Source organism: Aulonocara stuartgranti (assembly GCF_965226115.1).
Source record: "Aulonocara stuartgranti genome assembly, chromosome: 13".
NCBI lineage: Eukaryota > Metazoa > Chordata > Actinopteri > Cichliformes > Cichlidae > Aulonocara > Aulonocara stuartgranti.
In genome coordinates, this window is record NC_138949.1 from 7,777,180 (window position 1) to 7,801,379 (window position 24,200).

Below are 24,200 nucleotides of genomic sequence, written 5' to 3' on the forward strand. Positions count from 1 at the left end.
GGCATGGCAGGCGTAAAAAGTTTTAATTCCATGTAATGGTCTATTTTGTCCTGCCTTGTTTCTGTCTCTTTTTTCAGACAAGCAAATGAAAACATCTGGAGTGAAAAAGCAACCAATGTCCAAATAAAGGGTCAAAAACCCAAGAAATTCTGTTATTACTACTGAATTAACACAAGCTTGATCATAACTACTGCTCAAGACCACTTTATTTATATGAATGTCTGTAAATGAAGTGTTTTAAAGTGTGGCCTTAAAAGAAATACATATACAGTCTATGGTGCAATGCTAAGTTAAATGACTGCTGGCTGTGGTTTCAGATATGAATATGGTAGCCATCAAGACCTGACAAAAAAGTAGGCGTATTAGCCAAATGTAAACTGTTGCTACACTAAAACATTTTCTACTTTTGACTCATGCACATTGTTCAAGTGTGTCCCACCAAAAACAAAAAGTACTATGTCAACCTTTCAACCCTTATTTTCAAATGAAAAAACTATTTTCAGCAGAGAACAGCAGCCCGTTCTGCAGAGATAAAGAAAAAAGAAAGAACTGTAAAAAAAAAAAAAAAGGAAACCCTTTAAATCTTGATTGCAGTGTGGCGGTTCTCACCCTTGACGTGTCTCTTGATGTCGGTGCCAACAACGGCTTATTGCAGCTCAATGCACTGGCAGAGATAGAGCTGTGTGTGCAGCGGAGGCCGGCACACCGGGCTGATAAGGAGGCGGCGTCTCAGATGGAACTGACCGGGCTACACAGAGATGAAATCTTTAAGGTTTGGCTCGTTGATAAACTCACAAGACCTTCATCATCTGCACTTTCATGCCCATCGTCCCTCCCCTGTCAGTGACCCATATCTAAGTCCAGATTCCACAACTTATTGCTGCAGACTTATTGCCTGGTATCTATTTTTGGTCGTGCCAGAGGGCTGAAGAAGGGAGGATATGTTTTGACAGCATTGCAGCAAGTTTTATGAGTTTGTTACTCAGTTTGGTCGCTCGTCCTTTGAGTCAGCTGAGACTTGCTTGAGATGTACGGTAGTTTGCCCTCACCCCGTCTCTCCTCCTGGGTGAGTTTCAATTATTCATAAGCGTTGGGTAGCCAACTTGAAACTGATAACCCTCATGCTATTTATACTTCATTTCAAATGAACAAATACTTAACTGTGAAGTTCCAGGCAGCTTGGCCGTGTCTGTCTGCATAGCTTCTGCTGGGCACAGTGAGGAAGGTAGGCCGCGGGCACCGTGCAGAGGCTGTGCTCCAAAGGTGAGCCCAAAGCACAGAGCTACAAACTATATATAATTTATACCCTCCAAAAATACCCACAACTTAAATAATCATTGGCTCTTTTTGGGGTCCAGACTGAAGTCCCAGTCTTCTTGGTTGGTGTTGTATGAACGTGCTCACCTTAGCAAAACACCCTCTTCAAGGTGAAACAAGATGCAGAATATGAGCGCATTCATCTGTAAAGACTTTTAAATGCTTGGAATTCACTTAAAATTACTTTACTCGAGTATCCATGTTGCTGACGTTGTTATTTTTGTTCAATTTGATATTTAAATCTCTAAAGACAAACTCGATCTACATGTTAATAATATCAAATGAACAAAATACTAAGAAGAAACTAGATATTGTATAAAATTCCACGTCATTAAGTCAAAAGTGAAACGTGGTAATGCTTGTCCTAAAAGGATTTTCGGTTAGGTTTTGGAAACAGCTTTAGATACAAGTTTGTGTTTTTCTATAAAGCATTTCTCATCTCTCAGGGACACACAAGCTGTTTTCTACGGAATCACATATCTCACATTTTGATTTATGTGCACAATTATCAACACTTAAGATGAGCTTTTTGCTTGTTCGTCATATTTTTTTCCTATGAGAGACTTTTAGCATCAATACCATGGTTTTATATTACAGCTTCAGTAGCAAAGCTAAACCAGTTTAATGGCTTTGTCAAAGTTAAACACTAATGTGTTGGATGTTTTTTAATAATTCACTTCAGAAAACTTCAATAAAGTGCACTTTGTGAAAACTGGTGGCTGCTAAACACAAGTTATTTCTTATTTACATTTTGCTACCTGGCTCATCTACTTGCCGTTCTCTCTGAGACAGAATAATTTGTTAAATTGAATGAAAGTTGTATTTTTGAGTCACACACAAAACAGAGATTTTGATTGGTTCCTGTGTAACAGACTGACATACCATCCATACCAAGAGGCCAGAACATAAAATGTAACTGGGTGAGATGCGAGCTATGATTAACACGTCAGCCTATAAACTGCAGGGCATCCACACAGAGTCTGCCTCGAATAAGTGAGTAATAAGGGAAAGTCTGAGGTCTCTGCATCCATGGATGGTGTCCTGTACGAGTGTACAAAGTAGGATTTGGCAGGTGGGACAACACTAAGGATTGGTAGTTTTGAGTGGGGGAAAATAAGACAAGCTAAACTGTAGTGAGCTGCAGTAAATCTACTTTTGGCTAATCCGGACATGTAAGATGGAATAATAAAGGGGGAAAAAAAATACATACACATTATATCATGGGCCAGTGTGGATTACACTTAACAGTTTTATTTGGAATATTAAGACAATGAAGCATAAGCCAAGCACCAAGAGTGACAGCTACAAGTGTCGCATCATACGGCTCTTAAAAATGAACAGGTTATACTGAAAAACAACTGTTTTTTTTTCCTCTTTGAATGGTGATGCAGATACACAGAACAGACAGTGAAATGTGAACATGATTATGCCATTTACACGCTCCGAATTCTACCTGACAGCAGACGAAAGAAAGAAAAGAAACGGGTGAGGAAAAGCAGAAAAGAACAGAACGGCGATATTCGTCTGACGACAGTTTGGTCAGCCCCGCGGCAGCGGCTGTGGCCCCGGATTTAAAGGGCTTTCTGTGATTGGCCAAAACGAATAGGGCAGTCTGGGAACATCCCAGTGCTGCAGAGTAACAACCATTAGTTCCCATCACTGTCAAGTCCTGTTGCCTCGGCACCCACATCCACCCAGCAACCAATGTGCACATACAGCATTAAAGTGACAGAGGATTGCAACCATTGTTACACTACACTCCATTGCATATTAGGGAGCAGTAATAAGGAAAAATAATAATTCTTTCATACTTCTGTTTGCATAAAAGCACTTAACCCAGCTTTCTAAAATATATATATATTTATATATGGGAACATGAAAAAATTAAAAATCTCTTATTTATTTTTGTTTTTCTCTCTTTTTCTCTAGGATCTGACACCATGAGTCGTACCGTGGTGGTGGTGGTTGGTTTATATGTCCTACATCCAGGGGTATTGCTATTATTTTAAGGGACAGCTAAGGAGACAACCATCTCTCATCTAGAGCAGAGTTTGTGGTTTGCCTCCACACACAAGGCTCTCATAGTGCAGCCCAATAGTGTCATACTAATGAAATGTTAAGCTTTTTTTGTGGTATTTTGTTTGGCTTAAGAACACAGAATATACACACACAGCTTTACCTTCCCTTTTTTGTGTGTGTGTGGGCTGGGTGTTGCACAGAAACGTGGCGCTGGCTAAATGTGGTCCATGTTTATACATCCCTGGCTTGGGGGGGAAGGGAGGGTGTGTGAATACCTGGGGTAGTGCATTTGTTAGAAGAAGTGTTGATAGTGTGTGCAAATCTGTGTGTGTTCCAGACAGTGTATGCACCACTGAAGAATAAAATGTCTTTTCATCAGGCTATTACATAAATCCATCATTCATACGTTGGTTTTTTTCTCACCTAAATCTACAAGTTATATGGCAAACGTGCTACGGTTAATGTCAGATATTTCCCATGGGGAAAACTGGGTTGAGAGGGTCCTGGGACTCTCCTTGCAATGGGCCTGCCTGAGAATAAATGGGGAGGCGGGGGGAGAACTGGGGCAGAGAGGCGTTGTTCATAGGAGTCACTGTCGTCACCCCTCACATTCAACTCTGCCCGTCTCACCACGGGAAACTCTCCCTGTGTGGCTCTGTCCGTAAGCTAACATACATCCACACACAAACGCACCGAGTCTTCAGCGAGGCGGAGAAAACGACTCCCATCAACACACCCTACAACACCTGTGAAATATTTTAGGAGCACCGGCTCCCCCCACCCCTCGTAACACCCACCCAAGTCTCACCATCTTCAGCTAACACACACGCGCACACGGTGCGGTCCACAAGAATTTGGACAGTGGAACATTTTCAGTTGTTTTGGATCTTTAATTCAGCAAAATGGTATAAAAATTATGAAAACTATTCAAATTTCTCAGTAGGTTTTGGAGTAGTCAAATCCCTGCGGGGGTGTGGATAGTGCAATTCCTCTGTTTTGGATCAAAGCAGACAAACAGTGATCCTCAACATAAGAGTGAAAGCAATCACTCAGTTCAGCAGGGATTAGTTGCAAAAGACTGAATCTGTTGACCCTACTTGTAAATTTTGTTCTGAGAAGTCGACTAAAAGGTCAACAACTCCAACCACACACTTATCTGTTCCTCAGCTTGATTAAATCCAATATGCTGACTAAAGACGGGGAAAAACACTAAACAAACATGTCACTGTCCCAACACTTGCGGCCTGCTCTGCATAAAACAAATACACAATTAAAGTGCTATTTATTTAGACAAATCCCTTGTCCTTTCTGTGAGCATGCTGTTGCAGCAACAGGAAGCCAGGACTCAGCAAGCCAGCTACATCTCCTCCCTCCCTCCTTATTGTTCACCTCAGCCTAAACAGGACACCATCGTCACAGTGATGTCAGCGATGTGGCTGGACGGCGAGGGAACGGTTTGTATATTATAATAATAATAATAAAGAAAAAGCAACACAGACTGGACCTTACAGCACAGTGACCGCGGGCTCCAGAATGGCAATGCTGGCCTTTGATCTGTGTCTGCATATAGGATGCAGCACTTGTACTGTAGCAGCTGTGTGCCATTGCTAGGCTGCAGCGTGAGAGACAAGACACAGTGAGAAAGACGGTCTGACGTATGCGTAGTTTGGGGGTTTCATTTGTACAGTTAAGTGTGGAAGCTAAAATACCTCAAACATAGAAGTGCACATGCGAGAAAACCCAGTGTCAGCCTTATTCCACTCTTAAGGGTCACGCCTGCCACTTCAGCTAACACCAGTGATTAACATACAAAGAGACCTGCAGTGCTGTTAGTAGAGTACTACAACTTTTGAGTAAACAAGAAGTAAAACTTTGATCAGTTCACTAAATAGCCGAAAAAGCTAATACTGGTTGGTGAAGTCCTTTAACCAATCGTGTGACCACCTGCAGAAAAATCCTCATCTGATAAATCCATAGAAACTGGACGACTGTTTAGCAGAGGAAAGGTATTTGGTAGCGAGTTGATGGTGTAGCTCTAAGTCTTACATAGTGTAGCAGGGAACTAGCCATTAATTGTTTGTAAAACCAAAATCTAAACTAGTTAAAGTCTAACACTACATAAGCTTTAAACTACTAGTTAATACATGTAGGTTTGTGCAAGAGCTTTGGTCACAGATGCAAATATAAGAAATAAATTATATATTTGTTCATGATTCATCCTTACTGATGGGAACTACATCTTTTAACAGCTGAGTGGGCTGACATGAGCAAACAAACAAAAGCAGTTTGAGAGCTCGACAGAGTAGGCTCGGTGATCATGATCTCATCTGTATCTCACTTTAAATATTTTAGTTTGAAACATTAATGTGAAGGATTACACCCTAATGAAACTACTCAGTCTCCACCCATCTCGCCCTCCTTCAGTCATCTATACATTTTATTAAAATTTCAACTTATGTCAGTTATTTAAAAGCCAGTTATTGCATATTTACAACTACTCAGGAGACTGAACAAATACTTGTGCTGATGAACTGATTTTAATACTGATAGCTTAGTTAGATCATTCAACATGCTCACAGTGGAGAGTTAAGCTTAAAGCTCACTCCTTACAGCTGTCTGACAAGCTGAGGATGAAAACAATATACATGTGACAGGTCAGCTATCTAAACTGAAACATGCTACAGCAGCACAACTGACTCTGGACCCAACAAGAAAGAACGGCTAATGCGCGCACAGAGTCAGAACAGATGTGACTAATGCACACAGTTATTTCAATAATTTGCAAGAGCTTAATCAACATAGCACCACTAAAATGTTATCCATTATAAAATCTTTAATGTGCACAATAAATATTGAGCTTATTGCTCCTTCAACTCTTCATTATGACCATCTTCAGTTCTATTTGATGAGAGCCGAGTGGATCGTGCTGAGGCACCTCCCACTCTTGTTTGGAAAATAAAGTAACATATTACTGGACATGTATGAGGCACACAGGTTACGCTTAATAAGACATTATGGAAATGACAGGCTAGATAACTGAGGATATGCCCGCCTCTCAAGAGTTGAGGGTTCTCATCATTTAATACTGTAATTATGACAATGAACAGAGAGAGAAAGTAGCACTGCAGTCTAATCCTGGGAGTTGTTCTTTCCTATTTTAGAAGATTCTTGCTGAGCTTTTGAAATCCTCTTCATTCATCTATAACTATATGAAGTGTCTCATGACACAGCCCGATCTTGAACAAGGCTCGTTACTGCCTCACTACGCTGTAAATCGACTTGCTTAAAGAGATAGTCTTTACACAGCTGCTCTCACTTCTTATGAAAGACATTTGTTAGGATTCTTTATTGTAACCAAAAGAACCCAGGCCTAGCTGCACTGATGTTTCAAATGTAATTACATATATTGAATTCATGGATTGAGATTTATTTATATATTTGAATTTTTATTTATATTTTGAATATACAGATATTGCTGATGCAACAAATGGATCGTGAGCTTAAGGAGGCACCTATAAAACGGAATAAAATATCAACCTCGATTTCAGGAAGAACTGAACTGGGTGCATGTGTCCACATGCCAAACTGCCTATGGTCAGTGAAGAAGTGACAGGCTGCTTTCACAACTGCACCAATGACAAGATTTCCTCACAATCTGTCATGTTTCCAAAGCAATGCCACACAGGTGGAATAAAGCTGACAAGTTTAGCTTGCTTACTAAATGCCACACAGTCAACTGATTTATTAAGCATCACTCACGATACTGCTAAAAGAGAAACTAATGTTCCTTTAGGACTTACGCATAATCCTTAGAAATCACTTGTTTTCCTTCATCTCTGGCTTCACTGATGCATGCAACGAGATGGCAAAGAATATGACTTATGTAGCTCTATCCATAGGACAAGCTCTGACTGCAGTATACCAAAATAGCACCTCCAGATCCCCTCTCAACCCACACACACACACACAGACACACACACACCTTCTCTTGTAAAGGTGCTCCACTAGGTGCTTTGACAAGCTAAGGAAGAAAAGTAAGAGCGCACAAAGTGAGCTGTACAACATAGCCATGTAAGCCTAAATAGCAATTTAGGATGAACGGGGGAGGCATGCATGCAGGTCTACAGGCAGGGTGATGTTGTGGGATCAGGCAGACACTTAGCACAAAGCAAGAGAAAGGAAAAAAAAAAAGACACAAAGCACTGATATTTGTGTCTCCCCTCCCTGTCAAAACAACCTGTTCAACGCAAAAACATGTGCTTGCCAGACAGCATTATACTGAATATAATCATATGTACTTTTGTGATGTAAGTAATAACTAAAACAAAGTTTAGAATGAATCTTGTATAGCTTGTTACACTTAAACTCGATCCCCCACCGGTAAGAAAGCCATATCAGTATAGCTTCCATTTTGCTAATGAGGAATTTCTAAAGTCATGAATTCCTCCTGCAGCATGTCTAACAGGCAATGGAGAAGCCGCCCTATTTGACTTTGAGTGGCGGTTCCCTCTCCAGCCAGCGAACTCGTACTTTCTGTTTATAGTGATACTCCTTGAGGAAGTCCTGCAGGGCAGGAGGCAATGGCAGAGACCCTATACCATCGTAAGTGGTCCAGCGGCAGATGGCGGCCCGTGCCAGGTGCTGCAGGCCAAAGGGGAAAGTCCGATGAAGAGGCGCTGTAAGCAAAGGTTCGAAAAACATGCAGGCGCTGGGGTCTTTATAGTGCTCCAGCAGTCCTGTGACAGTGGAAGAGTGGAAAACGCAAGGATCATGAGCGTCAAAGCTGAAGTTGTGGTTCCACTGCTCGATGCGTGCGTGCAGGGAGCGATTGTAACGGCGGAAGCTAACAGAGAAGAGGTAGTCCTCCTGGGCTGAGTCACGCAGCAGGAAGGTGCCCTCGGGCCTCCCATCCAACAGCGCTTCTGCCTCGTAGCGGTCCATTACGCCCCAGTAACAGGGCAGACCTGTAATCTCTAAAAGATCTGGCACCAGACAATGGATGTAGTCTATCTGAGTATGAACCTTCCAGGGACCGTGTTGTTGTCGGCTAAGGTGACCATCCCCTGAAGCATGCCTCTGCTTGGGCCTCCTGGCCTGCAGACAAAGGGTGGTCGAATCCTCCTCAGAGTCACAGTCCTGGGATGACGCTGCAGCCCCCAACAACTGCCCACAGGCTCCTGATGATGCAGCAGCCAGAGCGCTCCCGGCCCCTGTGACCCGGCCTTCCCCAGAGGCCTCTCCCATGCCAGGAGCCATTTTTGGTCCCAGTTTGTAGAGAGAGGATCCTGGCACTGAGGCCTCCAGGGTGTGGATCTGTGCATTGGGTGGTGGGTCCACACCTTCCTCGATGCTGAGCCTGCGGCGCTCACGCAGACGTTCTTCCTCATCCTCGGGAGAGGGGTGGGCTGGGTCAAAAGCATCCAGAAGGGCAGTAGAGGAATGCGGGCTGACTGGTGCTGTGTGCTGTTTGATCAAGTGCCATTTGTGAGCAAGGTCTGAGCCTGGTGGAAAGGGGCAGGTCTCCAACATGAGCTCTGTGAGGTGAATCTTACGTTTGGAGGTGACGGCGTTCTTAGAGGAACGTGAGCACCTGCGAGCAGGCAGGGGTAAGCACAACCCAACTGTATCACTTAGCCGCTGGCGCAGAGAACGACCATTCAGACTGCGTCCTACTGATACAGAGTCATTTGTCTCCTGGATAGAGCTGACCCCATAGCGCCTGTCCCTACGGTTCCCACTCCCGCGTAAGCGGCCGGACCGCCTATCTGCCTCCAAAGAGCTTTGGGTTTTGGTGGAGCATGAGTGTTTTTTCTTGCCCCCCCACGGGGCATGACGGGAGTAGGAGTCTCTGCGAGCCAAGGGAACACCCCCGGACCCACTCCGCACATCTTCAGCGTCCTTGTCGATAGTTATCTCTACAATCTGAGGTATGTCCGACACACAATTATGATGACGGCGCCCTGCTGTTACCACTGGCACTGGTAGGAGGCTTCGTGACGGGCTGGAGGCTCCTGATGCCTGTGCCCCACCTGAGCTGCCTCCTTGACCGATATCCACCACACAGTGGACAGTGTCTGCCTCAATCCTGCTTTCATGGGGTCCTGAACTGTTGTTGTGGAAGAGTGTCTGGCATCTGCTCTTCAGATTGCTCCACATGATGCCCACTTTCTTCATTAATAGGAGCCCCTGGGACCTGAATATAAAAGAAGACAAATCTGATTAACTCACAGGTGAGAACATCCCAACAGCAGCAATGGTACCTACATTTAACACTGAGGTACAAGCTACACAAAGAATGCCCTACATTTAAATTCCCCAGACGAATGTGCATCTAGTAATTAGACATGGTGAGAGTATAACGGGGCCAGAGTGTCTGGGAGGTGGGTGAGCTTGAGCTGTTGGAACAGCAGAGTTACGAGTTGCCAGGCAGACATGCAGGGACACAAGGCCACAGCTATAAATGAACCTAGGATCTGCTCACAGCTGATCTGCTGGTATGTACTGTATTACAGAGCCAGTCTAGACCTGACCAAAAACCTTCCCTGTAACAGCAGCAGACAGGGCACATGTATATTCACATACACTCTCACATAAGTGGTTGATTTATCACTAGTAGAATTTGACAGGGATTTGGAAGTTCTAGCACTAGAGTGCATTCTAATAATCCAAATTTTACAGTGAGCAGAGTTACTATAGAGAAGCAGCCAAAGATGCCAAAGCCCTAAAGGAATTCATAACCGACTATTTCTACAGCATTTCCTGTTTCTGATGAGTTTTTTGACATCGTGGCTTTGTTAGTGTCCACACAACTGGCAAAACAATAAGATGCGTATACCAGAACAGTATCTTCAACCAAACAGCTTAGCACTTCTTCACACTAGTGTTTAGGTTTAGATCCTGATGGTGCCGATATTAGCCATTTGCATATATACTGGTTTCCCCATTTATAACAGACAAATGAGAATTAAAGTAAAGAAGAGATGGGAGAAACACCCTTCAACCATGTTTGTGCCGCACAGTTCGTCCACTACAGAGCACTCTGCAACTTCACTATTAGCAACACATTTAATGCCACAAACAACAAATTCATAACTTATTGTGACAAGATTATTCCATTACATTATCTCAGCAGGGATACATTTTAGGGTAATATGTTCATTATTTTTGTCTGGAAAAAAGTGGGAAAAACAAACAAACATTGTCCATGATTTTAAAATTGCTAAATATTGTATGTTCTATAAAGAAAATCTAAATATATCTGTCAAGGGTCTTTAGGGTCTCTGTTGCTAAACGGAATTACAGCAAATTACTCATTTCTAAAAATAATTTTAGTCCATCTTCAGTGAACTTTGAATGAAACAAGTGCAAGACATTAGCACAGAAACCATATTGTACCATACTTAAAAGAACAGGCATTTAGTGAGCTACTAACACAAAAGTCTTCAAGTCTCTCTGGAATCATCAAATCTAACTTCCTATCTTTTCTTTTGTTTTTGGCCGGTTAACTCAATCTTCTTCTGGGCTAAAACCTGTTACCCAACGATTATGAAACATCATGTCAACCAGCATGCAGAGTAAAGTTTACCTATAAATACTAACGAACACATCATGGTTCAACACTATCAGCTGTGACAGAAAATGTTTCGCAAGGTAAGCAAACCATGCTGAGATTCAGCACATGACATTTGCTCAAGGCAGCTCACTACGTTTATCACAGACTTAGGACCCTGGCCCACTTATGGATTTGCTTTGTCAGAAAAAAGATGAGGACAGAACAACGAATCTCCTTTAACAGCCAATATTGGTTGCTATACCCACCCCAAAAAACAAACTGCAACACTGGTGTAGCTTACAACCCAGCTGGCATTACCCAAAGAATTTGCAATAAACTTCAATATGTCCATTGTATTTCACAACCCAGTCCATGCAAAATAGCTACCTGACAAAGACTATAAATAGCCATGTAATGGTCTACATGTAATCTGCAAAAAAAAACACCAAATGAACCTACAACTGGATGCCAGCTTCAAAGTGTGTACCTCTCTTGACACTGGCTCCATGAGCTTCTAGACCAATCAGCTGGCTGATACATTTCTATCCTTGAGGCCATTCACCATTTTGTTGTAAATGCACTGTGCTTTCCCAGAACAAACAGTCTAGCTACTAGGGCTGAACGATTATGGAAAATAATCTAATTGCGATTTTTTGCCCCAATATTGCGATTGCGATGCGATATGCGATTATTTTTTAAGGTCTTTGTCTTCTGTATTATTAAACAAAGACAAGCAATACATCATATAGTATGGCCAATACTATATTACATTAATTTTAAACTGTTCTTTCCTGGAAGACAGACCTCTGTTATGATGACATGAGGTGATGCATGAATTGATGACTGACATTTTTATTTAACTTCTTCAATCACAACAGTATATTTGAACATACACAATAGTTTATTTTTAGCTTACAAACATCTGAGCATAAAGTGCTGACAAGGAACCCTGGTGTAAACATTAAAATGAAAGTCAGTACAATGTGCAGATTGCAGAAATATACATAAAAAAAATCAATGGCTTTACCACACTCAGTTTTTCGACATCTGTGAACTACTAGACAGTCATTCAATTAAAAAATAATATTAAATAAATAAAACTAATAAATAAAAAATACACACATCTTACTGATCTTTGCAGTCAGTAACATTACACATAAAGTGCAAACATAATAGCAATTGTATAAACACACACACAAACACGCCTTTAAAATTTAAAGGCGTGAAATTGGACGGTCTAGTTCTGATTAGCGTCACCGCTGTCTCGGTGGAGTTTAATAAACTCGGCCGTCTGCTTCTTGCTATCTAAAATATAACCAGACACTGGTGTAAATTCTCGACTGTCTCATACTTCTGTTTAATAAGTTTTCTGTTTGACGTTTAGTCAGCTGTGTGAAAACCAAGGAGGAACCCACCCGGGGGATTAATAAAGTTTTATTTTATCTAATCTAATAACTTTAATCTCAGCCAAACCGATTTACTCACGAACAAACAAAACACTGAAAAAAGCCCAACAATAACATTTTTAGGTTGTCTAAGTGACTTATATATTACGTTTAACCCGAGCAGCGAAACTCCGCGGTGATCTGAAAATGATGTGCCGGGAGTTGTGCCGTTCTCGGCCGCATCAGTAACCCTCGAGCTCCCGGCTAGCTGTCGAGCTGGTGGGTAGCAGACGCCTCTGAAAACGTCGAAGCACTTTTGCAAATATGGGATATCTTGATAAACCAAGCAGATATTTGATGTTTACACAACTACTTTCTCGCCTGAAAATATGTTAAAAGTTTATTTTGTGACCCAGAAAGATTAGTATGAGTAATTTTAAAACTTAGTAGCGGCCGCCATTGCTGGAAACTGGAGTTTGGCTGGGCCGCGCTATGAATTCTGGGATATGGTAGTAATTTGGACAGCCTTCGGCGCGTCGCTGTGACGTAATCGGTCTACAAATGCGGCCTCAGGAGGATGCAGCCCATGAATTTGGACATGTCCAGAGTATAATCGCAGCCTTTGTGGTTAGAAAATTGCACTTGATCATGTCGCGATATTATCGCAAATGCGATATATCGTTCAGCCCTACTAGCTACTTGTGAAATATTTCACTCTACTGCTCATCTTCCAATTTAAAGACCCAATTTGCACAATTGTTATTACCAAACAATCTCATGTGATTTAGAACCCCCCCCCCCCCCCTCTATGTTTTGTGCAGTTTATTGACATAGGATAAGCTTATTAAAACAAGAGCCTGACGTTGCAGACTAAGTGGTAAATAAGTTTTCTATTTTGCTAAAACAGCCTTCAAAATTCAAGCAGATGTCATCAAAATTCCACAACGCAACTCCAAATTATTTGCAAGCAGAGGTTAACTTTTATACCACCACCTCATCTGTGCAGTGAATTGGTTATGATTATTAAAAATGGAAATATAATAAAAGTAATTTTCTGCCATTTTTCCACAGGTAGTCAGTTCTTCCTCCTTCCAACAATGATCTGTACTAAGTACACATTAACTGGTACTAGGATAATGAAAAATGAAGCCAAAATTATGATGAATGACGGTGATATAGTAACCATGTATGAACAGACTTCAAAGCATGACTTGACAACTGACTACTATATGTTATAAAACTTCCAAAAAAAATGCCTAAAACTTCATCAATATTATATCAAACTAAAGACATTTCAATAAAAATAGCATACTAAATCAGAGGCTTGGGGAAACAGAAAACCAAAAATTATTTATAAAATGGATCAGGTTATTATTTTAAAAAACCCCAAAACAAAACATTTAACAACATACCTCTTAAAATGCTGTGAATTAGTCTATTAACACTGCAGCTTTTTGAAATGAGCGTTACTGTATAAACTCAGAAGAAAAGGCAACTTTAAAGAAGCAGGAGTCAAGATAAATATAATAAAGATGATGGACAAATATAAAACTGAAATATGATCATCACTAAAATCTAGTTACAACCATTTGGAATACACCATTTTTAAGAAGGTGAGGTGTAATAAGCTCAATCTTTACTTCTTCAGTCAAGTTTGTTTATCCAATTCTTTTTTGCCAATTTATTTTTAATGAACACTTTTGTGTTGTTATTTTAACTATTAATAGCCAAAATAAAAATAAAATCACTAACACATAAAACCTCCACAATCACTACAAATAAAGGTTTGATTTAAGTCCTGTTGAAAACAGGTCCCAGACAGTCACGCGAGTCTGTTGTCGAGCTCTGTTTGTCATTTACAGACTTATTGTGTCTACATAAACTTGAATCAGTTTCAAAATCTATTAACCGAGAAACATGACAACATGGGATGCCATTTTCTGCTTTGTTGTAAACAACATTCAGTTGCGAGATAGATTTGATTGCATTATATAGGCTGTTTTATTTTGCATAGCAGTGCCCACCAGTGAACAGTGAAACACTCACTGTTAACAAACAGCAAAGGCAAATCCCAACTTGAGCATAAAAGAGGTTTAGGTTTATATTTCGACTGGTCTGGCAGCAAGTTGTATACAGGACAACCTTTTTAAAATCTCATTAATATATTTGGGTTATTTCCCATTTGGCATTTTCCCATTGTAATTTTCACCTGCCAACTACATGTGATACCAGCAATAAGGTAAAGATTTAATATTGTTATTGGGATTTTTTTTGGAGTAACATAACAATCAAATTATGAAAAAAAAATTGGGGGGATTGGGAGCGACGGTCCAGATGATGACCATCCCAGACTGAACACACTCACCCGAAACACTCAGCCTGCTAATAGTGACTTTGACTCATTAACCCAGGTCCATATTTTAGATGAAACAACTGATAATTTGAATAATTGTGGGTGTGCTACCAGCTCTACAGTCAAAAACTGCATTTCTTCATCTGAACGTGATGTACTTTCACTAAAGTTTCAACACACTGACTGTGTTTCCGCATTAAAAGACCGCTGCAACTGTGGCAACAACCAATGTCAGCATCAACTCTGGCAAAGTTCAGCCACACTTTTGAGCATTTAATTTTCTGTGTGTGGGACAGAGCTGCCCCGTGTCCCGCCCCTTGCATGCAGGCTCCAAAAGAGAAAGAGAGAACTGTCTTCTAAATAGGGAACAGAAAAAAAAATGCACCACAGATTTATGTCTTAATAACTAACAGAGGAGCACAGAAAGATAAGCCTCATGTACCAATAATAAACGTGTTTTTTGTGTTGTTTTGGGTTTTGGTTTTGTTGGGGGGGTTTTTTGCCTCCAGTAACAAAACCAAAACATTATGATAACTTCAGCTTATTGACACTACAGTCTTTTATAATTTAGCCCTAGGGTCTGTTTAATACCTGGTTGCAGTACCCATCCCTACTCCATGCTCTATAAGTGTCTGTACAACAACGCGGATCAAGTTTTCTACATGGTCTGCTCTGCTGGATGTCTGTATTCAATGCGCTCAAGGGGTAGTGCCAGCAAGAAGAAAAAAAAAAAAGATTATTCTGCGGTCTAACTACCGCTGACTGGCGATGGAGTGATGAACTACACATCATTTCTAACGGCAACATACAAATGACATTGTCTAAACTGGTTAGAAATGTTTGTTTGAAGCTGGGTTTAAAGCCTCTCCTCTGCCCTAAACAATGAAGCCAATGTCTTTGCTGCAATAGACTCAGAAAACTTCTCAGCGACTTTTCAGCGGTGCTGGTTGTGGACACAACTACATTACAAAATTATTATTTTTATGTATGTGACACTGATTCTAATGCATCTTACTACGACAACAGTTTTCACAGGGTTTATGGTCATTACTCTCAAGCGCTGAAAACGAGATCATTCCTGTTTGTTGCCGTAACAGTGACAGCAGTGGGGAAAACCCACCACTGTAAATCATGCCTTCACCGAGCCCACTGCAAAAACCAATTTATCAATTCTTGGCCACAGTTTTTCCCCTTTTTTTCCTGTGGTTATTGTCACCCCCATCAGCGCTTCCCAGAAAGAAAGCACTACAGACTTAAATTGCCCTATAACACAGCAAAATAACTGCCAACAGCAGTCAGTGAACTGCTTTCTAGTTTTGTGCACGTCATTGTAAGCGACAGCTTTTACTCTGCCGCTTGTAACGAGGCACATAAAAATTCCACTTTATGCAAAATCTCCACATTGTATGGAAATCACAGAGATACACAAATATTATTGTGCCAAGTGCATCTTATCTGAACCAACAGTGCAGAGTAGATTAAATTAGCATATTGATCACTGAGTTACCAAGTCAAAAACATTTGACAGGGTTTGGCTTTTAAAGACTTGGGTGCTCTTAGGGGATATTAAAGTTTAGTTTTTAGGTTTGAATTATTCACAGTAACAAAACACAGTTAATCTGTCACTGTCAGAGCAGCAGAGGCTAAACCAAACTTGTGCATAACAGAGGTTCGAATTTATATCTGAGCTATCATGGCAACATTTTATAGGTGAAAATGATGCCATTGCTTGTGTATCAGATATTCTTACTGCCATTTTTCACTGTTTTTACCAACAACTACAAAAAAACTGTCATATTACTTGGATAATGAAATCAGATGTCACAACTCCAATTCCAAAGGTCAGTTCTTTCTTCAGCCACTAGTCTGCATAATCAAGCTTATGATGTTTCTGGGACCTGCTTTTTCCTTCACGTCAACAAGGTGCTGGAAACATTCCAGAGATTTCAGTCCATGTTGACGTGATTGCATCACAGTTGCTGCAGAATCATCACGTGCACATCAAGGACGAACATCTCCCGTTCCACGACATCCCAAAGGTGCTCTACTGGACTGACATCTGGCAACTGTGGCAGCCATTTCAGTGCAGTGAAGTCATTGTCATGTTCGAGAAACCACTTTCAGATGATCTGATCTTTGTGAAATCGTGTGTTATCCTATTGAAAGGAGCAACGAGAAGATGTGTACACTGTGGTCTTAAACGCTTAGACATGCTGAGCAGCAACACTCATACAGACTGTGCCATTTAAACGATGCCGAGCTGGAACTGAGGGGCCCCAAATATCCCCCATTCCACTGCATCTGAAATGTTGATATAAAGCAAGATGGAACCATGCTTTCATGTTGTTTATGCCAAAATGTGACTCTGCCCTCCAAATGTCACAGCAGAAATGGAAAAGCATCAGACCAGGCAGCATTTTCCAGCCATCTATTGTCCAATTTTGGTGAGTTTGTCAAAAAAAAGAATGTAGCCCCAGTTCTCAGCTGACAAGAGTCGCTTAAACCACATTTCTTCCATATTCTGATGCACAGTTTGAACTTCACTAGGTTACCTTGACCATGCCTATGTCTAAACGCATCAACTCACTGCCATGTTACTAGCTGATTAAGATATTTGTGTTAGTAAGCCAATGGTGTCCCTAAAAAAGCAGCCGATGAGCGTACATTCATAAGAGAGTAACGGTCAATCACAGCCGCTGTGCATCGCAACTAGGGCTGCCACGATTAGTCGACTTGTCACGATTACGTCGACGACTAATTTTATAGTAGACGCGTCGTTTGAAGCTTTGTAAGATCCCAAAAGACGCAGGAATAAGTAGCAGGATTTAAGAGAGTAATAACGGACTGAAACAGAAGATGGCAGCACTGCATGTACAAGGATGCCAGCTGCCGTTAAACCCCGAAGAAGAAGAAGCTGTATCCCAGAATTCATAGCGCCCTGCTCAGTTTCCAACAATGGCGGCAGCTAGTTAGTTTTAATATTACTCTTATTATTCTTTCTGGGTCACAAAATAAATGTTTAGCATATTTTCAGGCGAGAATGTAGCTGTGTAAACCTCAAATATCTGCTCAGTTTATCAAGACACCACAAAAGCGCTCCGACGTTTTCGGAGACGTCTGTTATCCACCAGCTCGATAGCTAGCCGGGGGCTAGGCTCACGCAAATCGTTTTCAAACCCACCGCCATCTTTCACTACTCAGGTTAAACATGATATATCAGTTACTTAGATAACTTAAAAATGTTATTGTTTGGCTTTTTTTAGTGTTTTATTTGTTCCTGAGTAAATCGGTTTGGCTGAGATTAAAGTTATAGTTTTTACACAGCTGAATAAACGTCAAGCAGACAGCTGATTATCAGAAGTGTGAGATGCTTGAGAATATACTCCAGTGTCCTGTTATATTTTAGATAGCAAGGAGCAGACGGCTGAGTTTATTAAACTTCACCTAAACAATCTTCAGATTTCATTAACATTTAATAAACTATCATCTTGCCTTTATGTTTAGTTAGCACATACCTTAAACACTTAAAGCTGTAAGCTAATGATAGTTATATAAGAGCAGATGCATGCTGGTGCAATAAGCTGTACGTTTTACGTCCAATGGATGATGATCTGATAGTCGACTAATCGCAAAAATAATCGGTGACTAGTCGACTATCAAAATAATCGTTTGTGGCAGCCCTAATAGCAACACAGTTTTATAAACCAGTATAAGTTCATCCACTTTAAGTTATCAGATGACATACACTGTAGCAAACAGTATAACAGACTTAAGTGGAACACGTTATGTGTGTTCAAAGGGTGGTTTCTCAGGATTTGTAACAAGTTTAAAAACCTGTCTTGGTCAAATATTGCCCAAACCTGTGGAAACCTACAGCCTGCTTTAGACATTGAGACTAGCCTTTTATTGATGTAGCACAAAATCAGTATTAGTTATGTAAATCAAAAATGTTGTAATTTTTATAGGATTTGCATTCTCCAGTGTAGTAGAGGGATACGTATCATTTTAAGAATTTCTAAACAGCTAATTTAACTTTTTAAAGCAACAATATTATTGCAATCATACTATAATTATATGTCTTCAGGAATAGATATTAAAGCCATATTTGACTTTTCCCATTGTGGGTCTAAACATCATACTAATGATCATGCTTATAAAAGTGCTTTATGTCTAAACTGCCAAATGTTGAAAGGCACTCCAAGATTTGTTCGAAGAGGTACATGGCTCAAAGTGAACTGTGCGTCCAGCCAATTCAATTTGAGAAAGCAAAATATGCAAACAACAGCCTCTCATTTGCCAAAGTTTTGTTTGAACACAACGGTTTTTCTGCTCACAACCTAAATTTGCCAGAAGTTTTCTTGATTCTGTAACTGGACTGTCAAAATGAACAAACCACTGAACTCCAAAGTAAAAGTGCATGCTCCCACCCTGCTGTGTGTCCTCCAAGTTGAACTGGAACTGTGAGGCTAATATTATATCAGTTACATCTCAAGAGCTTTTCCATCCCGGCTTGTGAGAGTTATTCTTTATCTTGCGAATCAGTTCAAAAAGCCCCAAAAACACAAACCATGCAATGTTCAAGTTTACAACAACTATGACTACATAGTCCCTGGCTTCCAAAAGCTATAACTATACAACTACTTCTCATGCACAAGTATGATTATATCATAAACTTGGCACCATATTCCAAATCTCCTTTGACAAACAGCTAAAAAGAAAAAACAAACAAAAAACTAAAGAATACACGTTTGCTGGTTAGTCTGACAGTTTTATGTCCACTGTGACACTAATTCAAACAATTACCCTAAGATACACAGAAGCACAATGCTCATGTGTTTCATGAAAACTGGCACCTATAACTGAAAATCTGCCAACTTGTACTTCAGTCTTATCTGTTCCTTGTTCTCATTAGTGTGGCTACTGTCATACCAGACATGCTGGCACTGACTGAACAACTGCAAACATACAATCACTAGCTTTCAGGTCAGTGCATTTAATTAACACAGAATACAGACCACCATATGTCCAAATACCCAATCCGTGTGATAGCAAATATTAAAGAACTTTTGTATATTTCTAATTGATAAAGAACAGACAACACACACATGAGCATATCATAATGTAGACATGCGTCTGCAATTAAAGTCAATTCAAGTGTGAGACAGTCCTCCTGAACCTTCTGACTTTTGCTGTTGTCAACAATGGCTGCACCAAGTGTGATCCAGTCCACAGCCATTTCGGCCGTCCTGAAACAGAACTAGGCTACTTCTCCTCTCCGACAACCCAACACACCCATTCTCCTGGGACCACACTGATCTAAGAGAGGTCTGGAGAGAAGACAAGATTAAGGGAGGATGCCTCCCCTGCTCAGACCAGACCAGAACAGAGTTAATGAGGTATTTGTAGCTCCTCACATTATAGAAGATTTGTGGGACATGCCATGCAATAAGAAAACATCAAAACGAATGAGCACGCCGATTGTTTTTCCCCATCGCTTAAAACCTGACAAACTGGACGCTGAAGAACTTCTCGGTTAAAATACACCTTTGAAGCAACATTTTCATCCATACTCAATAATGCACTACTTGAACTGAATCAACGCTGTTTTTCCACAGCAATTATTCGACACCCGTGTTCCTTTGTTAGTTGTTTGAGCTTAGTACATCGTTACAAACACATCATTTAATAAATATATACTTTGTTAATCTAAAAAGAAAATCTCAAATTAATAACAAAGACATATTCTTCCAAATCCGTTTAGATGCCATGCTAATTGCCTTAAGTTATGCGATTACAAAAACAGTCTTAGTTTCAGTGCAATCTTGACAGGTCCGTTATAGTATCGTTGGCTACATTACAGATTCATGTGCTATTAAAGTCAACAGAAATCCGACAATCGCGTTAAAACGTTATCATAGCTGCTTCATAGATCTGGCTGGAAGGCCTCTCGGGTCCTGGAGGCCCCACATTTTCCCTGTCCCAGCCAAGTTAGCTCACTTGCTAACCCGCTAACGAACCACAGCCAGCCCCCCGGACACCTCTAAATGTAGAATTAGAATAGAATAGAATTCAACTTTATTGTCATTGCACATGCACAGGTACAGGGCAACGAAATGCAGTTTGCATCCATCCAGAAGTGCTTTAGTGATATAGATATATTACAATATATATTAGCAATAGTATAGATATGTAAGTATACTACAGAAATGGGTCTATTATGGTATGTTATAATGTACACGGTATGAAGTATGTTGTGAATATTCTATAACTAAGTATGTAAAGGCTGTAGTGAGTACAAGCTATGTACAGGCTATGAACGTAACTATTGAAAACGTTTTCCAGGCTCATAATTGCCGAGCTAGCTCGTGGACTGCAGTCATATAAATATAATGCTTAAAAAAGCAAATATTAGAGATATTTATCATTTAGTTGGCAAAAGATATAATCAAGTTACTGTCCAGGCTTGTGAGCTGTCAAAAATGCTAATTGTTAGCATTCCCCAGAACGGGAATTTCTAGCGTTTTAGTTAGCTTTGGCTAACTAACTAGCTAGCGGAGTTAGCATTTTAGCTTGTTAAAAAAATCCACATTTTTTTTTATAAGTTACCCAGACGGTCCTGTGTACTATTAAATGAGCTAAGAAGACAAACGTGACAAGTTCGGGAAGTGCAGATTAGTTTCTAAATTTCATATCTTACCCGTGTGTCTCCTGAAAGCTCTATTCAACAGCTCTCTTTGTCTGCAAAAAATGGCTATTAAGAGAACTCAGGCATATATCCCCCTTGCGGACCACGGTGTCGGCTGAAACCACTGAAGGTACACGAATACTTGACGGTATCATACCGACTATTTAATTTATTAATGTAAAATGTATTTAAAAAACTAAATCGTGCGTTAAGCGCCGTGGAAGCCCGTTCTTCATTATGGTGGGGGTCTTCTTTTCTGCCGTGGTCGTTGCTGCTTCTAGCAACCAATATGACGGTAGTCTGAGCAGACACAGAGTCTGAGAGGCGGACTGTGCTCAACGTGAGGGATCCCGACTGACAAGGGCTCGGTCCAATGGAGCAAAGGGAAAAGGCGACCACTTCCGACGAAGCACGCGGATAGGGAATGCCCCGCGGCTCGCTCCTCGTGATGGGCATCAAGTGTCACCAATGAACGGAGAGAGGAGGATGGGGCTCTCTGCTGGGCTGCTACTTGGAAACGTGGAGAGGTGAAGTGATGCTGGTGGTATCCCGGGCAGGCCGGTCCATTGGCACATTGATATCAACGGGGTAAAGGACGGCCAACGAGCCTTCATTCACCTCGCAGCCTGTGGGGTGAATGAAACCACGGGATAACGGCAAACCGTTTAACTCCACAACAATTTTATTCTTAGAGTCATAAGTGAAGAATGTAATCTAATAACTAGAATAATTAATTTAGCCTCACCAATAATCTTCTTATTCTGGTCATACCCAAGGCTGCTTTGCAAGGCAGGTCCCTCAAACTCCAGGGTGCCTGGAAAATTCAAGGCATAACGTCTTACGTTTGTACTAATTTCAATTAAAATATGTTATGAAACCCCAAGACCCAATATAAACTGACATTTTGAAGGCTTTTAGATGCAGAATTTGTGATCCAAACTCCTAAAATAATTTGCCTCCATCATCTGACCACAATCGAAGCTTGGTTACCACAATTAGACTTTAAAGCACACTACAAAGTAGCCTAATTCATCCGCATGTGCGGCAAGCAAGAATACTTGTGGTGGAAATTTGCGTTAAATTAATTAAAGGACCTGTTACAACCCACCTCCCATGACCTCGAGTGCTGTAGACCAGTGAGTACGTCTCATAACCTGTTCCAAAGAACAATTAAAAAGTCTCTGAGGAGAAATTACTCACTTACACCCACACATGAGATCATCTCCTGGAGATGGATAATTCCTAAGCGCATGACACAAGCCGTAAGGGGAAGTGGAAGTTGTGTGAGTAATGTAGTAGTTCGCTGGAGCCGAGGGTTGTGAGTTCAGGGAAATCACGAGCCGTCTGAGCACATTAGCTTTTACATCTCCGAGATACTGATCCAATTTGCGCTTATGAAAGGAAATGAAAGAGAATTGCATTAGCACTGATTCTTCAGCCAGGACTGATTCACACTGTTTTAGTCGACATGGACCTTCCCTAACAGGTCGCTGCTGCAGCAAACAAGCCACACAGAAAGGATATGATAATAACTAACTACGGTGATTCAGCTTCTTATGAAGAAGAAAGGTGTGATAGTAGTGTATTACAGGTCCATGCGAGCTCAGACCTAACATATTAGAACTGACTATTTATGAGTAGCTGAAAAAGCAGGGGGTGATGTTTATTCATGAAATTAAAAGCGATGAAGTACTCACTGAGAGAATATAGTTAAATGCCATAATAAACTTTAATTTATTGCAGTAAGCTACTAAGCCATAACCGCTGACAGCTAATATTCGAGGCTGGGCAGTCACTGAGTACAGGAATAGATTTGGATATAGATCAGAGGTGATACCAAGTAGAGGTTTGGTGTTTGGGGACTCATGTTCTGTTTCTTTGTACAGTGATTAAGGGAAGCAGTTAAGGGTGATTTTGTGATGTCCGCAGATCACATTTCGTGAAGTGGGGCTTGATTAAAATGTCAAAAGAAATGATCGGCCCCCAGCAAAGTTACTGCATGTTTGACTAGAGTTGGGTGAATCTATTGTTTGGACCAGTGAAACTGATACAGTAAGCATCAGTTTATTTAACCATGTCAGATGTCACTTTGTCATCTCATTGTCTGTTCAGAGAGATACACAGAATGCAGTGTTTTGTTAATGTAACTGTAACACATTTTATTGATCAAAGTTCAGGAGTTTTAGAAAATAAATAATGCATGTAATCATAATTAAACAAGCTCAGCGAAGAAATTCAAATTCAGCTCTGTCCTGAAAGCGTTGCATGGTTCTTTATATCCAGTGCTCGGGTATTAGTCATGCGGTGACAAAGGCAGGGTTGCCATCTTGTGGCAGCAGGATAGAAACAAAACAGTCCCTTTTCCCCAGATGTGCTGATTATATATGTAATGTACTTTTCAGACTTTTATAGTGCAATTTGCTGATCGGGTATCATTTTATGTAGGTCTCACACCAGTTTTCAGTGCTTTGCTGCAGCATTTCATATCAAACAGTAATGTCAGTTTAATTACAGCAAAATTACAATAAAGACTAGATTAATAGGTTCTACGTGTTGTGACAACTCATTATTAAACTCTTTTAATTATGTTTTATTCGTTTCACACAGCACTTCACCAAACCAAAGCCCTTTTTTCCTGGATAATGAGACATGAAGAAAATAGAGGAAGTCTTTTGCCATGAAGCCTTTTACTGTGTTGTTTATCTCTTTAAAGTGGACCTCAAACAATAATTGAATACAGATTAGGTACATTTCATGCTTGTAGAAATGGCACATATGGGGTGAGGAAGGTGGTAAAGGAAGAGTGAATATGTAATTGTTGAGAAAGGGCAACTCAACCATGCAGGGGAATAATGAAGCTCTGAGCTCTGTGGCTGGAAAGGGACCTCA

The 24,200-nt window shown here is 40.7% G+C and overlaps 1 protein-coding gene across 1 annotated transcript; it reads right to left on the bottom strand.

The window, feature by feature from the left end:
* Window positions 1–2,530: 2,530 nt before the first annotated feature.
* Window positions 2,531–22,581, bottom strand: socs5b (suppressor of cytokine signaling 5b). The gene is made up of 3 exons (XM_082556395.1): window positions 22,057–22,581; window positions 21,324–21,937; window positions 2,531–9,529 (listed from the first exon to the last, which is right to left on the bottom strand). The coding sequence occupies exon 3, from the start codon at window positions 9,508–9,510 to the stop codon at window positions 7,819–7,821; it is 1,692 nt and encodes a 563-aa protein (XP_082412521.1). The 5' UTR covers window positions 9,511–9,529; window positions 21,324–21,937; window positions 22,057–22,581; the 3' UTR covers window positions 2,531–7,818.
* Between the last annotated feature and the right edge of the window lie 1,619 nt (window positions 22,582–24,200).

Bases quoted from the DNA above. Each gene is read 5' to 3' on its own strand.
- socs5b (XM_082556395.1), bottom strand. From the start codon at position 9,510: ATGAAGAAAGTGGGCATCATGTGGAGCAATCTGAAGAGCAGATGCCAG.